General features: G+C 38.5%; 1 protein-coding gene across 1 annotated transcript in view; it reads right to left on the reverse strand.

Annotated features, from left to right (window-relative positions):
- Window positions 1-24,382, reverse strand: part of fry (microtubule binding protein furry) — a 1,411,512-nt gene that overhangs the window by 242,298 nt on the left and 1,144,832 nt on the right. The window contains exon 31 of the mRNA XM_081727912.1: window positions 4,615-4,753. Within this exon, the coding sequence (XP_081584038.1) occupies window positions 4,615-4,753 (139 nt within the window). The remainder of the gene's footprint in view (window positions 1-4,614; window positions 4,754-24,382) is intronic.

Genomic DNA, 24,382 nt, shown 5'->3' on the forward strand with positions numbered 1-24,382 from the left:
ACCTTGTTCATCTACCGTACAGTCTCGACCTCGCAACCAGTTACTTCTATTTCTTATGCGGCATTGAAAGAGACTCTCACAGGGAGGCACTTCGGAAAATATGACGAAGTGAAGACAGCCGCGAAGAGGATCTTCCGTCTGCACCATGTTTTCTTTTGAAGAAGGCTTGTAAAGCGGTGTCACAAACATATCAATTGCTTGGTTCTTGCATGGAAAAATAAAGTAAGCCTTGGTCTTTATTTTCGGAGCCGCTTATTTGTAATTCAAAAATTTCTCTGTCCTTAACCGCCATGGAAAAGTTATTTTTTGACTCGCCTTCGTAGATATCACCGAAAATGTGTAATTTATACAAAAAGAACACGTTTTAATCAAGGCTGCACCCTGAACTGGAAGAAACGGGTAATGGTAGTCAGAACCACTGAGAAAGTTTGAAAGTAGTTCTTACTTTTGTGAGTGACTCGCCAGGAGAGTTTTGGGGACTGTGTAATGGATTTCAGGAGAAGAAAAGCACCTCTGCATAATTTGACAGTAAAACATTCATACAGTAAATAATCCTTAAACATAAAACAACCACGATTTCAATATCATTTATAAATAATATGGTACACTGTCAAAACAGTCCAAGAAATAAGGTTCGATTAGCGATCTCTTTCTTTTTCCTCTTTTACAGCCACACAAAACAATTTTATGGGCAACATAGATCCTGTCGAACTCATGTACGCTGATGGCAATGAAATATGAGTAATAAATTCTAAAGCAACTTCCGCAGTTGGTAAAAATACGAAAACCGAAAGCTATTACGGAAACTCATGCAGTCTCTAAGAAATCTTTCCCCAGAGTCAACCGTCACTTGCACACGTCGTGTATAATGTCAATCCACGCAAAGCTATAAAGAAAAATAAACTTCTCTATTCAAAGAGTACTGCAACAAAATCAGAAGAAAAACAGTCCCTGAGAGAGTTCAGTCAAAGTTTTAAGAGAAGAGTAAATGCAGTTATACAGTACTTAATAACTTCTTCATATCTTGAGTTTCAGATTAAGTTTTCTCGCGTTTCTAAAACCTGCAAAGCTCTAATCTAGTTTTTTAATAGTTTTTTTTTTCTTTTTTAGATAGTGAAAAGTTCATCGTCTGAATCTACTTAGAAGAACGATATGAGTAATAAGTACAGTAAATAGTGTGTTTGCAACTAAAAACGCGCTATCCATTAGACCATCGAGAGGAACGAATGAAATTTCTAGTTTTACGTCCCACGTTTATGTCCTTTTAGTTAAAGGAGAAAGACTTACGGAAGTGAAAGATTCTGAAATAATTGGCGGAATTATAATGTGGGAGGAAACGGGAGAGCCCCTGCGAAACCCACAGATACGATTACTTCACTTCCCTTCAAAGTACGTAATGTATCCATTCTTGCACTTCCTCGTCCGACGCCAAAAAATGTGAAAATCCCACGGGAAATTATCTGAGCTGTACGGATGATGTTGATGTGTTTCCCAGCCAAAGTTCTGAAGCGCATCCCTCACCAGATTAGCAATATGGCCACGAACATTATCATGCAAAAGAATGATTCCGTCCGTCAGCATTCCAGGGCGCTTTGACTTCATAGCGCGTCTCAGTTTCTGCAAAAATCTTCATAGCGCTTCGCATTTATTGTGGCCCCACACTCAAGGAAGTTAACAAGCAGAGGATTCCTGCAGTTGAAAAAGTCATCATGACTTTACCGAAACTTGTGTGGACAGCTTTATATCTCTTTGGCAAGGGAGAATTCAGGTGTTTCCATTGTTGGCTTTGCTGTTTGCTCTCAGGCTCAAAATGATGGCACCATGTTTCGTCCCCTATGATGATACGGGGCAGAAACATATATTTTTCCTCGTAGTACCGCTGCAGATGCATATGTCATGAAGCTATTCTGTCAATTTTTCGGAACTGCAGATGTTCTTTAATAATGGGATGCATAGAGCCACGGCTAATTCCGGCGTAAGCACGAATTTCTTCCTCTGTGATCCGTCGGTTTTCCGAATAAAACCAACAATCCGCACAATCACAGCAGTGGTAATGGCCCGACGTGCTTGCCCTGGGTCCGAATCGTCTTGCAGTGATGTGCGCCCTTTTCGGAATCTCTTATGTTACTCCTGCACATTTGCCAGTGACATGCAGTGTTCGCCGTACACAGCCGACATGAGACGATGAGCTTCGCGTGTTCCAAGCTAACACCCTCAGTCACAAAAAAACGAACTAGATCTCTTTGCTCTTCTTCGCTTGCCTCCATTTCTAATGCTGGACCAACACATTTTTCCTACGCTCACCTATAGAGCAATAAATGAACAATTGTGAATACCTTCGAGTTGTCACTACGCATTTCTCCTCCCGAGAGATGGTAGTATCGATAAGTAACAGCAGTGTTGCCAACTTCGACGAGGAATGTGTTTTATGGAAGATGTTCGGTTTTCATTTGACTGCTCCTCATAAATACTCGAAGCTTTAAACTAGTAGTTATATCATACAACCTTGCCCGTTTTAATAATCAACCTGACAGGCAAGTCAATAACAATGCCGCTCTGGGGATAACTCATCGGCAACTGTGCGAAAAAGAAAGTAAGAGACTCATGAAATTGCTTGTGAACGTTATGCTGAGATTTTTTTTATTATTATTATTATTTCTGACGTACGTAATTTCCGGTCAATTTCGTGACCTAAGTGCGATGTTACGCTTGCGCGGTGACGCGATAACATTATCACGGTTCCCATTTCAAAATGAGATTACTGCTATACACAGACAGATTTTACCCTTCAGTAAGATTTGATATTTCTCTCGAAATGCTGAGAAACCTTGCGTGGTTCTTCGACAGTCTTAGTTTTGAACATAAGAAGTAATCTTCTAAAAGTAGATCGGTAGGATTGTTCAACACTGAAATCTGTCGGCATTACATTGTATTATAAGACGACGCATAATGACTAACATCTATAGAACTTTCTTTTAATAAAAACTTCACAGTTTTGTAACATTAAGTTTAAACCCTCAAGTGGTGCTTTCCTCGCTTGCTGTCAATCCCGCAGTAGGTACTTAAGTCTCCTGACTGCCTCCATTAATCCATTTTCATTTTAAAAATGGACAGAGTCAGTGTTACTTTCAGACTTAAATAACTATTCTTTTTAAGACTGAATTCAATCAAATAAAACTAGTCAATCCATTGTACTTCGGTTATCGCATGACATGTCAACACTCATTACCACTTAAGAGGTTAAGGCATGCACTACATCACTGATGTTATTATATATTCCTGTATCATATTAATCCAAAGATAAAACTATTCAGATATCTCTTTCTATGATTTTATTTTTAGTATCATATACTAAATGAATATTTGGTCTATTGTTGAGTAAAAGAGAGCCTCAAATGCTGAAATAGTTAAAACCTCTGGTGTAGAGGGTTAAATGTCTCTTGTCTCTATTTTTTTTTTTACAAGGGTCGTTCAAGGTTGACCGGGACTGTTATTTCCTCAGAAGAAACATAGCACAAGAAGCACCAAACTATGTCAGTTTTTCAAAGTATTCTCCGTGCGCGTCGAACCGTTGCCATCGTTGTGGCAGCTCCCTGATTCCTTTGGCGTAGAAAGAACTTGGCTGCTGTTGTAGCCACTGGAGGATATCGTTCCACAGTGCTTCATCTGTTGTGAATTTCTTTCTTCCAAGATGGTCTTTAAGGGGTGCAAACAAATGATCACTGGGGGCTAAATCTGGACTGTAGGGGGGATGGGACAGTACTTCCATGCGCATTTCGGCCAGAATTTTGTTGTCACATTGGCTGTGTGAGGGCGGGCATTGTCATGGAGAAGAATGACATTTCCAGATAACATCCCAGGTCTTTTCTTGCGAATGGACTTTCGTACAGCACCACTCAACGATGTGGAGTAATACTGGGCATTAATACTGGAGTAATACTGGGATCTCTTTGTCCAGAAAATCTACATGGATAACACCCTTCATGTCCCAGAAGACACTTGCCATGATCTTTCCAGCTCCCGTCCTTCGCAAAACTGTTCACACCATTCGTACACTCTTGTCCGTAACATCGTTTGTTCACCATACTGTGCTTGCAATCTGCAGCAAATCTCAGCTGGTTTACCTTTTACGTTCACAAGAAATTTGATTACACCCGCTGCTTCATAGCTACAGACACACTACTTGCCGCCATGTTCGCTGCAACTACTGCGCATACGCCAAATACGTCATGTCGGGCGCTAGTTACTCGAGAATGAATGCATTACGTCACCCGCAAGTTTCAGCATGATCCGCCTATTCATCGATTATTTACGTACGAAAATCCCGGTCAACCTTGAACGACCCTTGTAAGTGCTATACACGTTTAATGGTCTTATACATGTAGTTGTGCAATGTAGAGGATCTAGCGGATTAACAGTCTCTTGCCTCCCGTTCTGTTAGCAATGAAGGCTAAGGGTTTCATACATCTGGTTCTACGTGAGTTGTGTAGGGTCAAGGGTTTCTTATATCTGTTTCTGAAGGTAGTGTGGAAGGTATAAGTTTTTTATGTTTGGTTCTGCAGGTGGTATGGATGATTTAAAGGTCAATAAACAACCTATGACTCAATTTCTTACCTCTGGTTCTGCAGGTGGTGTAGAGTAATCATCATCAGATATCATCGGAGGACCGCTAGCAGTTCGCGTCTTCTCAGTCCGTGGTGGCGCAAACCCAGCTCCGGCCAAAGCTCTTAGCGCAGAATCGGATTTGGAGGTTCTGCAAAGATAAAAAAAAGTGCAAATTCAGTAAAATCTTAAAATTAAGATCAGTGATATATCAGCACACGAGAGATACACAGGAAAGTTAACTGTTATACGAATTTCAATAAGACTGTAAGTTTTAAGTTGCGCATCTTTTTCGTTCTTATTTAGATGATGCTAAATATAGTAAAGTTCTCCTTTATGCAGGATAAAGGTAGAGAAAATTATACTCGGGAATCGTTTTTTCCTAATGAAGTTTTATTACAAAATCTTCCTTTTATACACAGTATGATACAAAATCATTTACCATGTAAAAATCCTCTAATAATTGAGTAAAAGAAAGGTGTCCCAAGGCCCAAGAAGCCTAAGAAAGGATCCCCACAGAGATCCACGCATACTAAATGGGGTGGATTTCATACTCCACGCAAGCAGTTCGAAAGCCACGAAGCCCCAAGCAAGCTGAGTGGCTGAGGTTAGGAACCCCACAGAACTCCAAGCAAACTAAGCGGGCAAAATAGAAGGTTCAGAGCTACGCGCAAGCTAAAAGCTTTAGATTAGATTCCTCTCAAACTTCCAGGCAAGCTAAAAGAGTGTATTTGATCAGCCAAAGATTGATGCCAGATATGGAGGCCCTCCTGCTTTTATAGCTGTTTCAGTGTGGCGGTGGAGCTGGTGTTCCTGTCCTCTGCCATTGTAGAAATTTGTAGTAGGACGCACATGGTGTTATTGATAAATACCAAGGATGTTATAAATAAAGGATCTGCCCATATGTATTTTCATCCTATTAAATCGATGAAACCACAAAACAACCGAGCATCGGCACGTCTGATTGGCTACTCTCGTTTCTGTCACTGTCTGATTGGATACTTTCGTTGCCGCCATGATTGTTGGCTCAAAACATTGCGATCCTATTGGGCGGAGTGGGCAGAGTAGGGGTGGCGAAACTGTGACGTATGGGTTCAAGATTTTGTTGTAAGGGCAGATCCTCTATTTTATAAGATCCTTGATAAATACAAGCCTGTGTTGATTGTTCGTAAACATATCCATGAGCAGGATATTAAGATACATTTTACAACTGACATGTAGGAATGTCGGGACTAGTAGTCTCAAGAATTGCTACATCAATAACCACCATAAGAACAAGAAGGCGATTTCAATGCGTATTTATTATCTATGTGGAGAAAGATTTAGGAATTATTCGTACATTGTATAGCGACCAAAATTTAAATATTGCCTAAGATTTCTTTTTTGATACGTTGCGAAGCGTCGCATCAAACCAACATACAGTTTTCCAGTTAATACAGAAGCATTAGGAAAATACAACAACTTTGCAATGAAACTCCTCTTGGATAGCTAAGTGCACAAAAGTATATGAAGATGGGTTTTCAAACGTTATGGACACATGTCCATTGGGTTGTTAGTTTGATTTTAGAAAAATCACCCGAAATTATGTTTGAACTTCTGAAAGGAACCATCGTACATGACATCTTTCAATTTCACTGAAGAATACAATTATTTTTCAAAATATAAATGCTTACACTGATTTCGAAGATCAAATTAATTAATTGATTACAGCTTATACCGCCATAGAAGGAAAGATGGAAGGAAAGCAAGGAATAGGAAGAATAAGAACACACCTAATCGATGATTTGAAAAACAGAAAATATTGCGAGTTAAAAGAGGAAGCTGAGGATTGAAAAACGTGGAAGAAACATTTCAAGACCCAAATCTAAAACTGAAAAAAAAAAAAAAAAAAACTTTAGTTCCAGGACCTGCCTAAAGACAGAATAATAATTATTATTAAGTTACGGGTTAGGGGTTAGTAGCGCTTCAACTTGTTACCGTCACGATAAGGCTAATATAAAAACATTACACATGCCACAATATAAAAAAATCAAAACAAAACATCCATAAAATACGAGGGGGAGTCAAATGAAAACCATAATTATTTTTTAAAATATTATTTATTGGTCACACAGGGTACAGAAGTAAATCAGTTTTCAACATAGTCTCCTCCTCGTTCAATGCAAGTCCGCCAGCGCTTCGGAAGAGCCTGAATACCTACAGAAAAAAAGTCTTTTGGGCGACGGCGCAACCACTCATGCACCGCGTTGCGTACCTCTTCATCGGAGTGGAACTTCCTGTCGCCACTCCTTGCTCGCTCGCTTTGTTTCAGGCTGATGGTAATGCACCCATGTTTCGTCGCCAGTGATGATTCGTGACAGGAAGGCATTACCGTCACGTTCAGCACGCCACAAAAGGTCTTCGCACGCATCAACACGTCGCTGTTTCAGTTCAGGCGTCAGTTGTCGGGGCACCCATCTTGCAGACACCTTATGAAATTGGAGAACATCATTCACAATATACTGAACCTTCATTCGCCTAAAAATGTCAATCGGTTTCACACCTTCACTTCTCGCAAAAAACGAATCACAGAACGCTGCTCCTCGCTGGTGCATGTGGCTAGTGGGGGTGCCATTTTGGAACTGTTGTTGCGCCGGTGTTTGTGCATCTGCCGGCTGCCGTCACCTAGGAGACATCCGGCATACTATCGTAAACAGGCATGCCAACTTACAGCTCACTGGCGCCATATGCGGATTTTTATTTCTACTTTTATGGTTTTCAGTTGACTTACCCTCGTAATTCAATTCTAAGTTTTACAAAATAAGAGATTAAAAGAAAACAAAAATTATAAGATACAAAATATATAACTTAAGATGAAAATAAATAAAACAAATAAGAATAGTAACACATAACAGAAAATATCCCAAAAGGAAAACCTTACAGCACAATAATTATTCAAGTCTCACGAATAAAAGTGAGAATATGGTCTCTAAGGATGCATTATCTCTCAAAATCTGATTAGGAATTTTAGGCCTGTCCTAAACGGTTTAGGTCTGAGTACTCAGGACATTCTACTAAGACGTGACGAATACTCAGTAGGATAATACTTACTTCCTTCCATGTTTCTATACAAACAGAAGTTTGTTTCTTCAATCGACTATAACACTGAAACCACGCGATGGATATAGATGAAACTCTATAATCTAGTGAGGAATAACGTTTACTAAAAGCAAAGCTTTTTCGATACTACAAATGTCATTTTTCGGATTTTCTAAGGACTTACTGAACGATTCTCGTAAAGTCGAAACAAAGCTCATTCTTCAGATGCCGAATCCATGTCAAAAACCGCTTTTCGGTATCTCTCACCATTCTTTCTCTATGGAAATAAGTAACCAAATCAAAAGTACTTGTAAAGTTCAATTACTTCCGTTTGTGATAAAGCGTTGCGGTAGTAATGGTATGTTCTCACGAGACGCTGAATTCATTGTAAAAAGAAAGAAAGAAAAAAAAAAGCTTGTAGCTAATATATTATCGTTTTTGTTCTATGGCAATTAACATTGAAAACGGAAACGGTTGATTGTACAACTTCCGGTTTGAATAGAGGGTTAACGAAGGAGTCGGTGACTATTCTTGGAACAATGAATCGATTGAAAACTCTTTTTCGATATCTAATACCATTTTCCCTCTATAGAAATAAGTGTTCAAATCGGAATTACTGGTAAATTTCAATCACATTCAATTTTTGGTACGGAGTTGCGGATGCTGATGGTATGGTGATGGTATGTTCTCCTGAGACCTGAATCGACTGCAAAGAACTGCTTGTCTCTATCTATTATCGTTTTGCTCTATAACCACTGGCGCAAATCCCGGGGGGAGGATGAGGGGGACATATCCCCTCCAATCTTGAAACTGAGGGGGACTGTCCCCCCAATAATCTGATTTGAAATGTGTTTTTGGGGAGAAATTTGATGATTTTTGTCCGATTGCCACAAAGGAACGTGAGATGAAATTGATGACCCCCAGAATAAGCCTCAAACCTGCCCACCTCCCAGCGTTGAAGACAACTCTGCTCCTCTGATCATCCACAACATTGTTTTTGAACTTCATAAATATTTTAGACAGCGGATTTTCGCCGCTGTCTATAGCAATTAACATTGAAACCAGAAACAGTTGATTTTTACCCTTTTCTGGTCTGTGTTCGTAGTTTGAGGGAAATTTCTCGTCTTAGGTAAATTTAGCGAAAGTGGAAAGAGGGAATTTTTCGATAAAACGTGAAAATACAGAGAAATTCTCTCGTTGACTGATTGGTCAATATCAATGCTATTTTTCTTAGTTCTTGAGGAAAAAAAAACACAATATCAATACTCTGTATGTGTGTGTGTGTTCAAATAGCATAAATTGCACCTATTATTGGGTGGGAATATTTTTTGTACAGAAAAAAGATAAGGGGAAAAATAATAGAAGCAAAAAACAAATGAATAAAACAAATGTGGTTAGCACTTTCTTTACCATAGCTAAAATAATCTTATCACGTAACTTGTCATAGGAATTGGACATTCAACAAACTAGGGACAATTTTGATAAGAAAAGGGAAAATTTGTGTCAGTCGAGGGAACTTATCTTATGGAAACTACGAACACTGCTTCTGGTTTGAACTGAGGATTAAAGTAGGAAATCGAATCTATTCTTGGGACTCTGAATCGCATGCAATCGACAGACGAATGGACGGAAATAGTCGTTCTGTAAGACTTCCGATACTTATGCATAGCATAGTTTGTGTAAGTCTAATAATATTTCCCTGTGACGTACTCTTTATATTGACGTAAGCGTGTACAAACTTAGCACAATGTAGTTGGACATTAATCCAGAGTAAAGAAAACTCTTATTATAGTGTAGAATATTTGAATGAATTCGTTTTGACTTTTAAAGGTGTATATATATACACACATAGACTCCTGACACACGTAGAAGTTATATAAAGTTTTGGGACCTTTTTCTGTTTTTCGGAATTGTTCTAAGGTTTGTATATGCCGTCGTTCAGCTTTCATTATGTTCCTAGAGCTCTTTGTCATTACGCAAACCTTTTGTTCCTTTTTGTTCATGCATTTAACAACTCGCTACCTTTAGAAAACAATGCGATTCCTTAGAAAGTCTTAATAGGAATTTTTCTTTTATAGTGAAAAAAGAGAGAGAGACAGATTGAGAGAGAGAGGCGAAATCAATTATACAAGAGATGTATATTTTTACAACAAAGATTGTTTTGTTTTTATAACAAAGAAACAAAGAGGAGTTTGAATTAAATGAGCACTTTTTTCTTTCATATGTAGTAGGTATTCGTTCTTAAGGACGGGAACCATCAGGCTTCAGTATTGCAGGAAAAATAATTAGCTGTTTGTAAATTGATTTTATAAAATAAAGAAACTAAAAAGAAAGTAAAAAAAAGTTACACAAAAAAGACGACAGTCTTCGAAGAGCTAATTGTTACCGTTCTTTTCAAGTCTTTTCCTCAGAGCGTGTGAATAGCTACTCGCACAATGCGCAGATTCAGAAGAAGACTACCTGGTTGTTTCTGAAACATTTTAAAAAACTGCAGTCGTTGAATGAAAATATTACGTTCAAATATACTTTTTTTTTTTTTTTTTTTTTTTTTTTTTACATGTTGTGAGTATCGTTATCATTATTGGAAACTGTTAGACCATAGAGTCTTAAGTGCTCGTGAGTTCAGATGCTGTGGTAGGTATTAATAGTTTTGAATTTAGGGTTCAAGACTGTTCAAGAATGACACAATTCTCTGGCGGAAAGTGGCCTTATTACGGAACTCATAACCTAGACAGACAGACATTTCCTTGGCGGGGTTTTTCCCTGCACGAAGTGTTGGGTGTACTCTGTCTTCTATTTGAGTTTTATATGACGTTGGCTGGGCACGTAAACGAATTTGTTGTATAGTGACCACAGGTAATGCACACCCCTGATTTACTGGGTTTATTGCGGTTCTGTAGGCTTCGGGCATTTGATATACTTTATGTGCACGTATGTCTCATAAGTAGGGTTGCCGTATGTCCGTATTTTGTTCGGACTGTATTTTTGGGTCCATGTCCGTGTCTTATGTCGTACAAAGCATGAAATAGGAAAATGTCCGTATTTGACAGTTTTAGGAGCCGCCCGAAAATTTCCGAGTCGCTAAAATCTCGGCGAAAAGAATTGTGTCTTTATCATATAACTTATATTTTAGTCACTATTAATAAAGTAGGTTATGTTTTTAAAAAGTGTCATTTTTCCATTCCAGGGTTCTTTTGGTTCGATTTGATATACGTAATTTAATGGAATGATTTATTATGTTTGTATTAATGAAAAAACATAAAACATGTTAGTTTTCAATAGTGTTTTAAGTATTACAGTAAACAATTGTGTGATAACCTAAAAAGGTGATTTTTAAGTGAGAAATTTCAAAACATTTGTTCTGTGTTGGGCACCGTATTTTTGATGGGTCGTCATTTTAAGGCTTGTCGTATTTTGGATAAAAAATTTATGGCAACCCTACTCACAACCAACTCTGTATCAAGATACCAAAACAAAACTCTGTATTTCAAGATACTACACAAAACGAAATGGTATACATGCATCCGGCAAAGTAAAGGAATGAACAAAAACTCCACTGCGACTAAACACGAAATAAGAAGCATCGATGACTGGAGATCAGTGAAGCAGCAGGACGACTACGGCTGCACAACAAGAAGACCCTGACATCTACTTATCCAAGACCGAACACCCAACAAGATTCCCAAGAAAACAACACCCAAAACAAAAATTTCTTATCGGATACACTGGACAAAGGAGCAGAAATGCTAAGAAGTCTGTACATTTAATGAAGAATGGTGATCATATGTAAGCCTAAGATCGAGTCGACTAGCAGAAACGCCAAGTGCGGATCCTGACTGATGGTACAAGTAGACATATGTGGTTTTCGAAAGAAAGAAAAAAAAAAGTAAAAAAAAAAAAGTAATTAACCGAGGTAAAAGCTGCTACAATTACTCTTCGTTTATTTTTGTCTAGGATATAATTAACCACATAATATACTAAAGAATCATTAAAAAATAACAAACACACACAAAACAGAAGCGACGAACTGGCCAAAGAACAGTCTTGATCTGATTTCATTTATCCTTGTAGAGAACATATTACCTTAAATATTTCTGGGAGAGATCTAACGTTTTAAATAGTGAACTACTTACGAGATGAAAACCAAAAACACGTGTCGTTTTGTTCTAAAGTCCAAATTCTTTTCATTTCAGAAAAGCAACTGCGACATCAGACACCCCCACCCTTCGTCTCTAGGCAGTGCGTGTGTTGTTTATTAAGAGGCAGCAGTTGAGTCACAGTGTCTAAACAAATAACACGTGTTTCTGATACTGTCCGGAGACAGAATTTTCGGTTGAAGAGCAACGGGTAATTCTGAAATTCCTCACCGCAGCTGGACGTTGTCCAGCCGATATTCATCGCCAATTGGAGGATGTATGGTGATATGTGCTCTTGCAGAAAATACTGTTAGGAAGCGGGTGTGTGAATTCAAAGCTGGGCGATCGAGTTTGAAAGATGAGTAGAGGTCCAGACGTCCAAAAACATCATCAACTGACGCTAACATTGCCCGTGTTAAAAATTTCATCATCGAATATAGGCGTGTCATCATGCAGGAGATTTGTGATATACTGGGGATAACAACGGGAACAGTCGAACGGATAATTACAAATGAACTGGACCTAAGGAAAGTTTCTTTTCGTTGGGTTCCACGAATGCTTAATAACGATTTAAAAAAAAAAATGGCAAGGATTAGATCAAGTATTGGAAATTTAACATGTTTGAGAAGAGAGGGTCGCAATTTCTTGGAAAGTGTGACAATGGACGAATCATAGATTCCATTCTCAACCCAGAAACAAAACAGATTCACCAAGACCCCAAAAATTTCGTCATAGCATCCAATGAGAAGATGATGTATGCTATCTTCTCGGATTCCCAGGGAGAGATATTGTTCCATCCTGTTCCGAAAGGTCGTACAATTACGGGCGATATTTTCGTACATGTTTGGATAGTTTTTTTTTTTTTTTTTTTTTGCCAAAATTAACTGAGAAACGATCAGTTTGAGTTGTTTGAGTCGGACACAAGTGTATAAGTAGGCAGATAAGTTCATATAACATCGCAGCGCCTCGAAGAACCGCTATGTGACATTATTGTCGCAAATGAGTTATGTCGTGCAAATAAATCTGAAGGCTGTCCTTTATAATGTGATACGTAAGTGAATATTCAATAGTTTCGCCACAACAATGAAAAAATAATAAATTGAAATTAAAGGCTGCACGTTCTCATCATGTACGTATTGATTAATGTATAAAAATCCTCTATGTGCTTGTAAAGGCGCAAAAGGTAAAACAACATGTGCTACGTAAACACAGAAATAGTAATATTGAAATAAGTTATAATTATTTCCAGTGCATAATATATGCAGAAGCATATAGTGGTTCTTCGAGACGCAGCGACGATAAGCTCTCGGCATGTAATGTTCAGGAATTGCTCTCTTATGGTCCCAAAACAAAGTCAACATGACTTTACCAGAACTTCTTTCAGTTCGAACCTTCTTGGATTTTGGAGATAAAGAAATAACTTTCACCATATTGCACTGCCAATTTCAATTGATTTCAACCCTTCAGCTAACAGAAATCTAATGACACTCCACTGTTTCACGTTGGTGCAAACCTGCAAGGTGTTGCCCTCTTGTTTCACTGATTCCCAGCATCCTGTTCGCGAGACAGGCGTGCCAGACCCATCTCATAATAATTCTAGGACACCACCAAAAAACAGCAAAGAACCACAAACTCTGTCGAAGTTTTATATTTTTTATACAGCTTTTACCGGTTATCTATTGAATGGACCTTATATGTGGGTTATTCTGCGATTCTTGCCTACGAAACAAAAGCTGAGGCTGTCTCGACTTGGAATGGTGTCGTGAACAGTGTTTCTTTCAGAAAAAATGTTTAGTTTCCTCCGAGAGGGTACCCTTAGAGCTCCGGGGGAGGGGGGAAGTCCCCCCCGCAAAAAAAGCATGTCTGGAAGAAACACTGGTCGTGAAAGTGATTATTCGTCTCGTCTCATGGGCAGTTTTAATTCTGGGAATTAACAACCTGAAATGTGAGACTATGCCTTACTTGCCAAAAAGCAGAAAACGAGATTGAAGTAATCACAAACTATATTAGGCAAGAACCGGTTGAGATAAGCAACTAAACGAATTGTCTTCGTCTTTCAAGCCATGCACTCTAATCTCACGAAAGGCTCGCAGACGGTTCTTTTAACCCTCAGTTGCATGTTAAGCGAAATACACCGAATTGTTGAGATAATCTCTGCGGATATTGATTTTCTGCGGCATCTGGTTATGTAACTGTGAATTCTGTCGATTACCTCCGGGGTCTTCTTTTCTTTTTCTTTTTTTCACAACAGATTCTGTTGTCCTCTATATCCTATACAGGCCTTGTTGTGGAAAATGTATTGAAACTGGGATATTTTGCTGTAAGCACACTTTACTAACCTTAATTAATGAAGCGCACCTTTATGTAAATTCCAAAATATCAATTCATTCTCCAAGCACGCTCTAACGAGCTAACGATCATGCAAATTAGTAAAAAGTGCCCACGCTTTCATAAATTTCTAATTGCGACTTTTATACTAATTTGAGAATGCTGAATCCAATGGAATTATTTTAAAACATATCCGTCTATTGGGCCATGAGAAAACTAACAGTATCACGGACCGCTGAAATCGAGAATAATTCTATATTTTCTTGATGATATTTTGACGGACGATATTCTGTCGTCGACGTCTTTACTTTTGATATTTTATCATGTAACTAGCGAAGGGCCTCGCGGAGATATCTCATACTAAGCCCCACAAAGGCTAAGGCAGCTCGTGATTAGGGTGTTACGGTGGTGAAGGATTTTCTATTGCAGCTCATTGCGAGTCTGTAGGGATCATTCCCAACTGAATGCTCTGTGACGTCACCGTTTGCTTCTCCCCTTGTTACCTTGAGGAAAGAAACTGGCCCGTATCCTGATGTTGATAAAAGACAGTGGTGACAAGCAAACGAGAGCATAGCATGGGTTATTTTGTAATCGATTATTTTGCAGGAATACGAATCCTGGATCCGTGACTGTGCGATTATTGCTAACAATTCCTCTCCGTCATCTCTACCCCTTATTTCCTCATTGTATTTCTCTCTGCTTTTCTAAGATTGTACAACCGCGCTCCTGCGTCTTACAATGGCGAGTTCGAAATTACTGCTATTCTGTGCCTTGGACAAAATGTTGGTACAGATTGTCATACAATATGAGGACAAAGTATGTTTGTTTATCGTTCCTAGATGCTTGTGGACAAGTTTGCGTTGTATTTCACGAAGTTCAGTACTGTAATAATCCGTAGCGATGGTCTTCCATTAATGGAGAAAGGCATGATGGATCACTTTTCACCATAGACAACCTTCCACCAACAGCACCTTCTGTGAATGGAGACGTGGTTTGGGAAACTGTACTGAACGTTGATCACGATCTAATCACTCTGTCCTGACCATTTATAATTGCCGTAACATCTATTTTTCATGGGAAGTGACAAACCACACACTTAATTTTGCACACTTAAAGAACTGGGCATTTCAGGTTGACTTGTGTCGACTCCTGTGGTGCCCGTAAGTCCATCTTTTTCTCCTTAACATGAAACCACCGAACTAAAGTCCAAAAGGTATAACGTCGTTGGCTTCCCACGCTTGGAGCTGCTCGTCACTGGGGATGTGGTAAGAGGACAGCCAATCACCACCCGACAAACACCGCATTCAGTGAGCCACGAGTAACCAAGCTGGTAACTCCCCATAAACGTCACAACTTTTCACGGGAAGCCAACGACGTTGTACCTTCCGTACTATACAATGGTAAGATGTAGGCTTGATTCATCTGCAATTCCACGAACACATCCCGAGAGTCCACTTCATTATGTTCCTAAGGGGTTTATCAGAAGATGCTATTGGTCAATGGCTGAGAGAATAATTTTTCAACGTTGTGTCACCGGCAAGAAATTACACATACCAACAGCATATAGTGCATACATTCACCACTCCTGGCTCATATGTACTGTTGATGTTTTTCACGGTAGAATGTCGCTATGAACTCGTATAGGACAGTTGCTCACAATTGCATGTTCTTCATGGTATACTTCTACATAACCCTGCTTAACATATACCTTCTGACTGACTCTCGCAAGCATCCCCCGACACAAATGATGTCAAAAATATATTTTGCAGTAGGTTCTCTTGTGTCAAATTTCTCTGCTTCAATCTAAATTATTTTCTTTACACTGATGCGGCGTGATCAGGATTGGTTAGATTGACTGGATTTCCGTGACGGTAGAAGTACTATAACATACAGTATATGTCTTCTGTCCTTACTTCTGGTGTCTCTTTTCCTTCTGCATCTTCAGTCGGCAGTTCTTGAAATTTATTATCGGATGTATAGATTTCAATAATCTTGTCATCAGGAATGACTAATCAATTTAATTATTGTAATGATTTTAAACCTAGAAATATAATTTGACACAATTATTGTTTTTTGCAATACCACACGTAACAAAGACCAACGTTACACTTTATAAGGGGCTACCAGAATTTGAAAATAACTACTGCTTCCAAACTTAGTTGTATTATATCGGAATACAGTAGAGCGTCGATTATCCGAACGTCGGTCAACCGAACGACCGCTTAACCGAACTGTGTACTCGCTCGCACCTGTTACTCTCCCACCCTACCGTCCATCATCCCCCTCACTCCCAAACCAAGTATCCCATAGTAGTCGCCGCACTGAGCCACCGCTGGCGGAACATTGCTTCTAATGGGGCCTTCATAAGGCACTGCTGACCGGCCAAGCCGCCAGTCGCTGTGTTTCAACAATCAGCACACTTCTGTCGGTTTGGCACTGGCTGTAAAAGTACAGTACAGTACAGTTCGATTATCCGAACAAACCAGTTTTCCGAACACCCATGTCCCCCAATTACTTCGGATAATCGACGCTCTACTGTATACGCAAAAATGATCTGTCTACGGTAATTTTTGGATCGTATGATCTGGAAGATATAACATAAAAGTGATGCTTTTCTCAATACAGTATTCCACTACTTGCAGGAACTTACTATACACATCACAGCAGCCATTGTTAATATTGACTGCAACACGCTTCAAAAAGCTTGGGAGGAGACAGACTATCGGCTTGATGCGTGCCGGGTTACGCGAGGTACCCACATAGAACATTTGTGATATGTTTGAAGAAAACTTTGAGAATTTACCTTTCTTAGTATATGTCTCACAATAACATGTGTTTATTAGATTTCAAAGAATACATTTCTGAAATTGGGATCATCATTTTGACTTACCCTGTGTTTAACAATAATATGAAAAAAGTGGGTTTCTTTTTACACTGTGAAACTACGTCAAACTTCCAAATTAAGGGGTCAATACTGAGACCGCAAATAGCATATCCATCCCTTCTGATTTGAATAAATGGATAAGGTAGGAGATAGAACGTATTATTGGCGTTGACTCTATAACATTTTTTTCTGCCTCATAACATTTTTGTTCTTCGTAAATCAAATACAAACCAAAAGTTGTACAAGATTTCTATTAGATCATAAGAGCGCACATGGGACCTATTCTGGTGACACTGAGTCAATACCACAAAATCGCTTCTAACTATCAATTACCGCGTCAGTGTTCACATCAGAAATTCCGGTTTGAACAAAGGGAGGTCGAATCTATTCTTGGAACGCTGAACCCATATCAGAAAACCATTTTCCGCTATCTATTACTGTTTGTCTCTATGGTGGACAATGCTGAAATCGGAAATGATAGATTTGTACCACTTCCGGTTTGGAAAGATGGTTAAAAGAGATGGAACTTATTCTTATGGGACTAAACCCATATATAGGTAGGAACCATTTGGTATCAAGTAGGTAAACTCACGATCCTCACAATCATTGAATGGCTGTTTCGAGGTTCATACCTGTTAAATGATTGTCAATTAGTAATATTTCGTACCGAGTTCGCAACTTTGACTTCAGATGGCAGTACACGTGACAATTACTCACCGAAGCGTCAAACCTACAGTGTTGTCAGTGAGTGAGCACCAGACATTTGTGAGCTGCTGTTATCTGTTTTGTTTCTGAAGCATTTTACATACAGCTACCGTAAAATAGCACCTACATACACAAATAAGAAGTATCCAGATATAGTGCTTGTGTATGGGTTTTGTAATGAAAGTACACACGCGACTGTTGAAAAATACGGGAGACATTTTTCATAAGGAAGTGTTTACTAACACGCTTCGTATATTGAGAGAGCGTGTAGCATTTCTCGGTGCTAAAGTAACTTCTGAACGTGAAGCCAAACAATCTGTGGGAGGACACAGGAGGAAATAATTGTCCTGGTGTAACGAAGTCCTACCGCAAGAACCAGACTAACGTCAACATGTCTGGGTATTCTACGTACCCGTATGTGGCGTATAACACTAGTTAACAAATTTAAACTTTTTGTTTGTTACATGAGAAAAATCACCTGATCTTAAAGGAACTTTTTGCGTTGAATTCGAATATGCACTCGGTTTCTCTCCATCACGTACAGTTTTCCCGTAACACAGGGATTTTCGGGAAATTCCCTCAAAAATTTCCCTTTTTCAGATATTTTATTCCCCTAGCTCCTGTCCCCTTACATATAGTAACATAGAAATTATACCTAAGTATACCTTGATTTATATTTAATAAACCCTAAAAGTTTCGTAATAATCGCTTTGTTCTTTCTAGAGAAATAAATATATTTGTATGTGTACTGTGTGCACTGTTTATTGCACCTGATAGTAATGCTTTCAGATCTCCTGAGTTGGGGTAAAAACGATTTGCTTTATTACTACAAACACAGACATAAAAATGAATATTTACAATAGTCAACAACACACTTGTATTGCTCTCTGTAAATTAGAAACCTGTATAAAAATAGAATGTACTTCCAACGTATATTTTTTTTAAACGTACAGTATATGTATATCTTAATACATATATATACAGTTCTCCAAGATATGGCCAAAAGACTCTGATGATGATCATGACCTTGATGAACCATCGACATCAACATGTACATCCAAGGATCCAACGTTCATCCCTGACTGTGTTCGCGAGCCACATTTCATCCGGCAATGTGAACTTAATGACCTAGTCCGTGATTTGCACCTGACAAAACAAGAGGCGGAACTTCTGGGATCAAGGCTCCAGCAGTGGAACTTATTGGATGCAGAAACGAACATATCAGTGTACAGGAAAAGGCATGTTCAATTTTCAAGCTATTTCTCAATGCAAGATAATGTGTGCGTATGTACGGATATAAATGGGTTGATGGCGGAGCTAGGAATTCCTTACGTTCCAGAAGAATGGAGGTTATTTATCGACGCGCCAAAGGTCAGCCTTAAAGCTGTCCTTTTACATAATGGAAATAAAAAACCTTCTATACCACTTGCGCACTCAGTGAAGATTAAGGAATCCTATGACACCATGTCAACTTTGCTAAATCTTATAAATTACAAGGACCATTGTTGGCAAATATGTTGTGATCTCAAGGTAGTTGGTATTTTATTAGGACTGCAGTGCGGTTACACGAAGTACCAATGTTTTTTATGTTTATGGGATAGCCGAGCTGATGACAAACATTATGAAGTGAAGGAATGGGAACCTAGAGTGAATTACGTACCTGGAGAATGCAACGTCAAATACGCTCCTTTGGTAGATCCTAATAAGATATTACTACCGCCACTTCATATCAAGTTAGGACTTATGAAAAACTTTGTCAAAGCCATGGACACATCTGGTGAAGGTTTCAAGTATTTGCGACATAAGTTCCCTAACCTGAGTGATGCTAAGATTTCAGCGGGAGTGTTTATTGGTCCCCAAATTAGGAAATTAATGCTTGATGATAGCTTTGACAGAAAGTTAAACAGTGATGAGCTAGCTGCCTGGACAGCATTTAAGTGTGTTGTGCGCAACTTTCTGGGCAATAACAAAGCTGAGAGTTACACAGAAATCGTACAGGACATGATACAGAAATACAAAGAGTTGGGTTGTAGGATGTCTTTAAAAATCCACTTTTTGCACTCCCACCTCAGCTTCTTTCCTGCTAACCTAGGTGCTCTCAGCGACGAACAGGGGGAAAGATTCCACCAAGATAAAATGGCAATGGAGAAAAGGTACCAGGGACGATGGGATCCTTCAATGATGGGGGACTATTGTTGGGGTCTTGTTAGAGAATGCAACATTTCTTACAAAAGAAGGAAGTAGTGTACGTTTTTGTAACCCAATGGAAGTTTCATATATTGTGATAGTTTTGATTGTCTTTTCATGACCTTTTGGTACATTTGTATTATTGTTTATTGTAAATTGTCACACTTGTAAATTATATTGTATTATATTTTATATATGTGTTTGTGGTAATAAAGCAAAACGTTTTACCTCAACTTAAGACATCTGAAAGCATTACTATAAGGTGCAATAAACAGTACACACAGTGTACATACAAACATATTTATTTCTCTAGAAAGAATAAAGGGATTATTACGAAACTTGGAGGGTTTGTTAAATATGAATCAAAGTATACTTAGGTATAATTTCTATGTTAGTATATGCAAGGGGACAAGATCTTGGGGTGTAAAATAAACGAAAAGGGAAATTTTTGAGGGATTTTCCCGAATATCCCTCTGTTACGGGAAAATAGTACGTGATGGAGAAAAACCGAGTGCATATTCGAATTCAGCGCAAAAAGTTCCTTTAAGAACAGGTATTTCCTTTTATGTAACAAAACCTTTGTTAACTAGTGTAATTTGTTTCAATTTCACTATCAACCGGTGCTGCATTTACATCCTGCTGATTACGCTTTTCCGGCTTCAATTGTATCACCGATTACTATACACGTACCATGCTGTACAAGTGTCAAACACGTTATTCGTTGATAAGTCAACCTTCACTCGTACCAATGTAAACAATAGCCATAATTAAAACACTTGGGCTCGGGAAAATCCTAATGCAACTCTTGTCACAGGGTACAAGAGAGATTTTCCATCAGCATGTGATGTGGCATGGTTGGCTACATTCTTGTTAGTCCCTTATCCTTCATGGACGCATGAATGCACAGCAGAACGTTTATCTGGTTCAAAATGATTTGACGGATCAGTTAGAGGATGTTTCTTTGCACACAAGGCAGAATCTCATCTTGCAGCATGACGGAGCACTGGCTCATATCAGTAAGTTGATCATTGAACATTTAAATACCGCCTACCCTAATCGATGGATTGGTTGTGGTAGTCAGGTTACTTGACCTCGTTTTTCTAACCTCACCCATCTTTATTTCTGATTATGGGAGTGAATGAAACAAGAGGTTTACAGAGAAAGAGTGTTTACAAGGGATGAACTGCAAATTCGCACTATGAATGCTGCTCAGTTAATCTGCGAACATCATGGAAGAGTCGTAGTGCCACTCAAGATGGCCTCCGACAAGTGCATTGATGGTGGTGGGATTTTTGAGAACCTGCTGTGACATGTCATGGGGTCTTTTCACTTTGCAATAGTTCATGTCAGTACTGACTAGTACGTGTTAATATTGTATTTTTCACCATTAATTGCCTAATTATTATGTATTAATTATTGCTACACCATAAATAATGAACACAATGACAATCAGAATCAGCACGTCCTTTCTAGTATTTTCTTACATTTTCATGTTTTACACGTTTACTGTTTTTGTTTACATTTTTTTCATTGTTTGATTTCTCTTCGTATGAGGTTTTTACTGAGAATCACCCATATATAATACTATTTCCCGAAGTAATGTCACTTTCCCCGGGACACCCTATATACAGTATATATACACCACTTCTCGCTAACTGTTTACTATTTACGCTCTGATACTTCTGTAGCTAAGAGCATGAAGTGTGTAAGTCCAATTTTGGCGAAAATGAGTTACAACCAGTTTTGTTCGGAAGTCTGCAACGAATGGTTAGTTGTATTTTGTTCTGTACGGATTGATGACGTAATTAACCTAGTGTACAACGTAGTAAGTCCAATACACTAGTCATTATTATTGTTATTATTTTTACTATGAACTAATTAAGTATTTATAACCTCATGTAACTTTGTGTTATCTACATATATTAAGTATTTATCCGCCATCCTATAATATGTAAATAAATTTTGAAAGGGAGAACCACAAACAGCAGAAGCTCGGCTTCTCCCTGAGTCGCTATAAAGATTCTTTAGTAACTGTTTTGTACTCATATACATATTAATAAATTCTAATTCTAATTCTAATTCTAATACGTCTTTAGTGCTTAAGTAAGTGTTTTTGCTGTTTTCTGGAAAACAAGGATTTCTGACTTAAGCACTTCATGCTCTCAGGTACAGACTTGTTGTCGTAAGAGGGACGGATAGGAGTTCTATACGCCTTTCCTTCAATATTTATGGATAGCATAGTTTTGAAGTCTAATAATACAAAATAAAATAATAATGCTTGAAAGTCTGGTAGAAATTGAAAAAAAAATCCATATATGCTGACACACTGGATACATATGTGGCCGTACACCTTGCTTTCATTTAACTGACCTTTTAAATTTCGAAGAAGAGAGCACATTACATCCATGAACACTTTATTGCTTCCTATTCTGGCTTCAGCATTGGGGACTGGATCCATTACAACACAACGGAGCGCCATCTGGCCACGGGAAATGTGTGTGATACAAATGTAGAGAAGAGTTTTCTTGCAAACTATAAGCGAAGAGGCTTTCATTGAAGAAGCCGCTCAAAGTAACAGTCAATTTTGCAGTGATACCTACTGGAGCACCTTAATAATGTCTACAACGATCAACATTTATTCAGAAACAACTCATTTGGTTATTTGTCTGTTTCTTGTTAACGACTCTTAGGTACCAAACCTATACGAAACATGAATACAACTTAAGTTCGGAACTAGGATTGTAAAAATTCTACACGTATGTTTTTCTTAATATCTAATCAAAATAATGGAGCATAAATAAAATTGAATTTACGATGTTCTTCTGCTAACTCCTCCTAGTTTGTTTTCACCCATTTTGATTATTTTTAGTACTTGAGTGCACCCTGGTCTAACTTGATGTTTTAGTATGTTTTCGGCAAGGGGGGAAGGGATGAAGGGGTCACGTAAAAATATGTTTAACGGCTCGTAAACCATTGCGCCAATTTGATTATTTTTGGTACACGAGTGGAACATTTCTTATCTATATTTTTGAATATTTTCGGCAAGGGAAGAAAATGGGTGAGCGGGTGTAGTGCAGGGGGGGTCTAGAGGGCCTGGCATCCCTAAAATTTTCACGGTAGGCTTGCAAATGATGATGAACTACAATATGATGATGAACTGTAATACGGTTGGATCGCCCCCCCCCCCTACATTTTTGGGCTGGCTACCGCCCTCGTGTGGTGTAAAAATAATCTAAAACGGTTATATTCGTGTCCAATTCATAGTTTTCGAGATCGTTGAGATAAAAAATGACAGACCTGATGCTGTTTAATTCCAAATACACTTCCTGGCGACAGCGGGTTGGGAAGGATTTGACATATAAAATTAAACGCAAATGAACGATATTAGTATCCACTTCACAGTTTTCGCGGTCGATAAGGTAGGCAGTGACACCCCCGATGCCACTGAAGCCAAATTAACTCCAACATTGGGATGAGGGGTGGGGATTGGAAGGAAGACATGTGAATAATCGAAAGCGACCAAAAATAGAATACTAGTTTTCTGGATCGTTGAGATAAATAGCAACACCCCCGATACTGTTTTAATTCCAAATTCATTCCCTGTGGGCATGGGGTGAGAGTAGGGGTGGGACGGAGTTGACACGTAAAAATAATCGAGAATGATCACAATTAGCCCCCAATCCATAGTTTGAAGGTCGCTGAAATGAATAGTAGCACATCCGATGACGTTTAAGTTTATATTATCCTCATGCGTATCCTAAAGTGAGGAGGGGTTTAAGTACTTATCGTAAACTTATTTTCCCAGTTCGAAGGACGAGCTAGTGTTTATATATACCAGGCTCGCCAGAGAAAATTTAAAAACAATGCGAATACTCTGGAATTTCGCCTATCACGGGACAACATTTGAATGTCTAAAATTTGTCCCCTGATTAGTCTACAACCAGCCCAGAAATCTCACCTACATATTCTCTCACAGGATACTCATGAGGCGTCCACTGATGAATTCATTAGCGTTAGCAGCACATTAACTTTGGAAGGGGGGGGGGGGATGCGGATGGACCACCTGGAAGACTTGGATGAATAGAATACTTCTTAGAAAACTGATGTGTCCGGAGATCCTACCCCGGAAAATTAAAAAAAAAAAATAGTCTTCGGAAATTGCATTGTAAAGGATTTTTGAATTAAAATTTTTAAAATTTTGTGTTTTATTTTTACTTTTTAGTCTTTTTTGGAGGGGGGGATGTGGTACTAAAAAATGAAACACACACATTTTACAGTTTGTTTACTTATTCAAACAGTAAAATTCAAGATTGTTTTTCAATTTTAGTTAAATGACACCAAGTGTGTCAAAAATAAAATAATGATAAAAGGTAGTGTGAAATGAATATTCAGAAACAAAAGTTTTGAAAACAGATTTTAGGCTTATAAGCCTAAAACTAATGTAAATGAAGCTAACAATGTT

The sequence above is a fragment of the Thermobia domestica genome, chromosome 10, assembly GCF_964235325.1.
Source record: "Thermobia domestica chromosome 10, izTheDome1.hap1.1, whole genome shotgun sequence".
In the NCBI taxonomy this organism is placed as follows: domain Eukaryota; kingdom Metazoa; phylum Arthropoda; class Insecta; order Zygentoma; family Lepismatidae; genus Thermobia; species Thermobia domestica.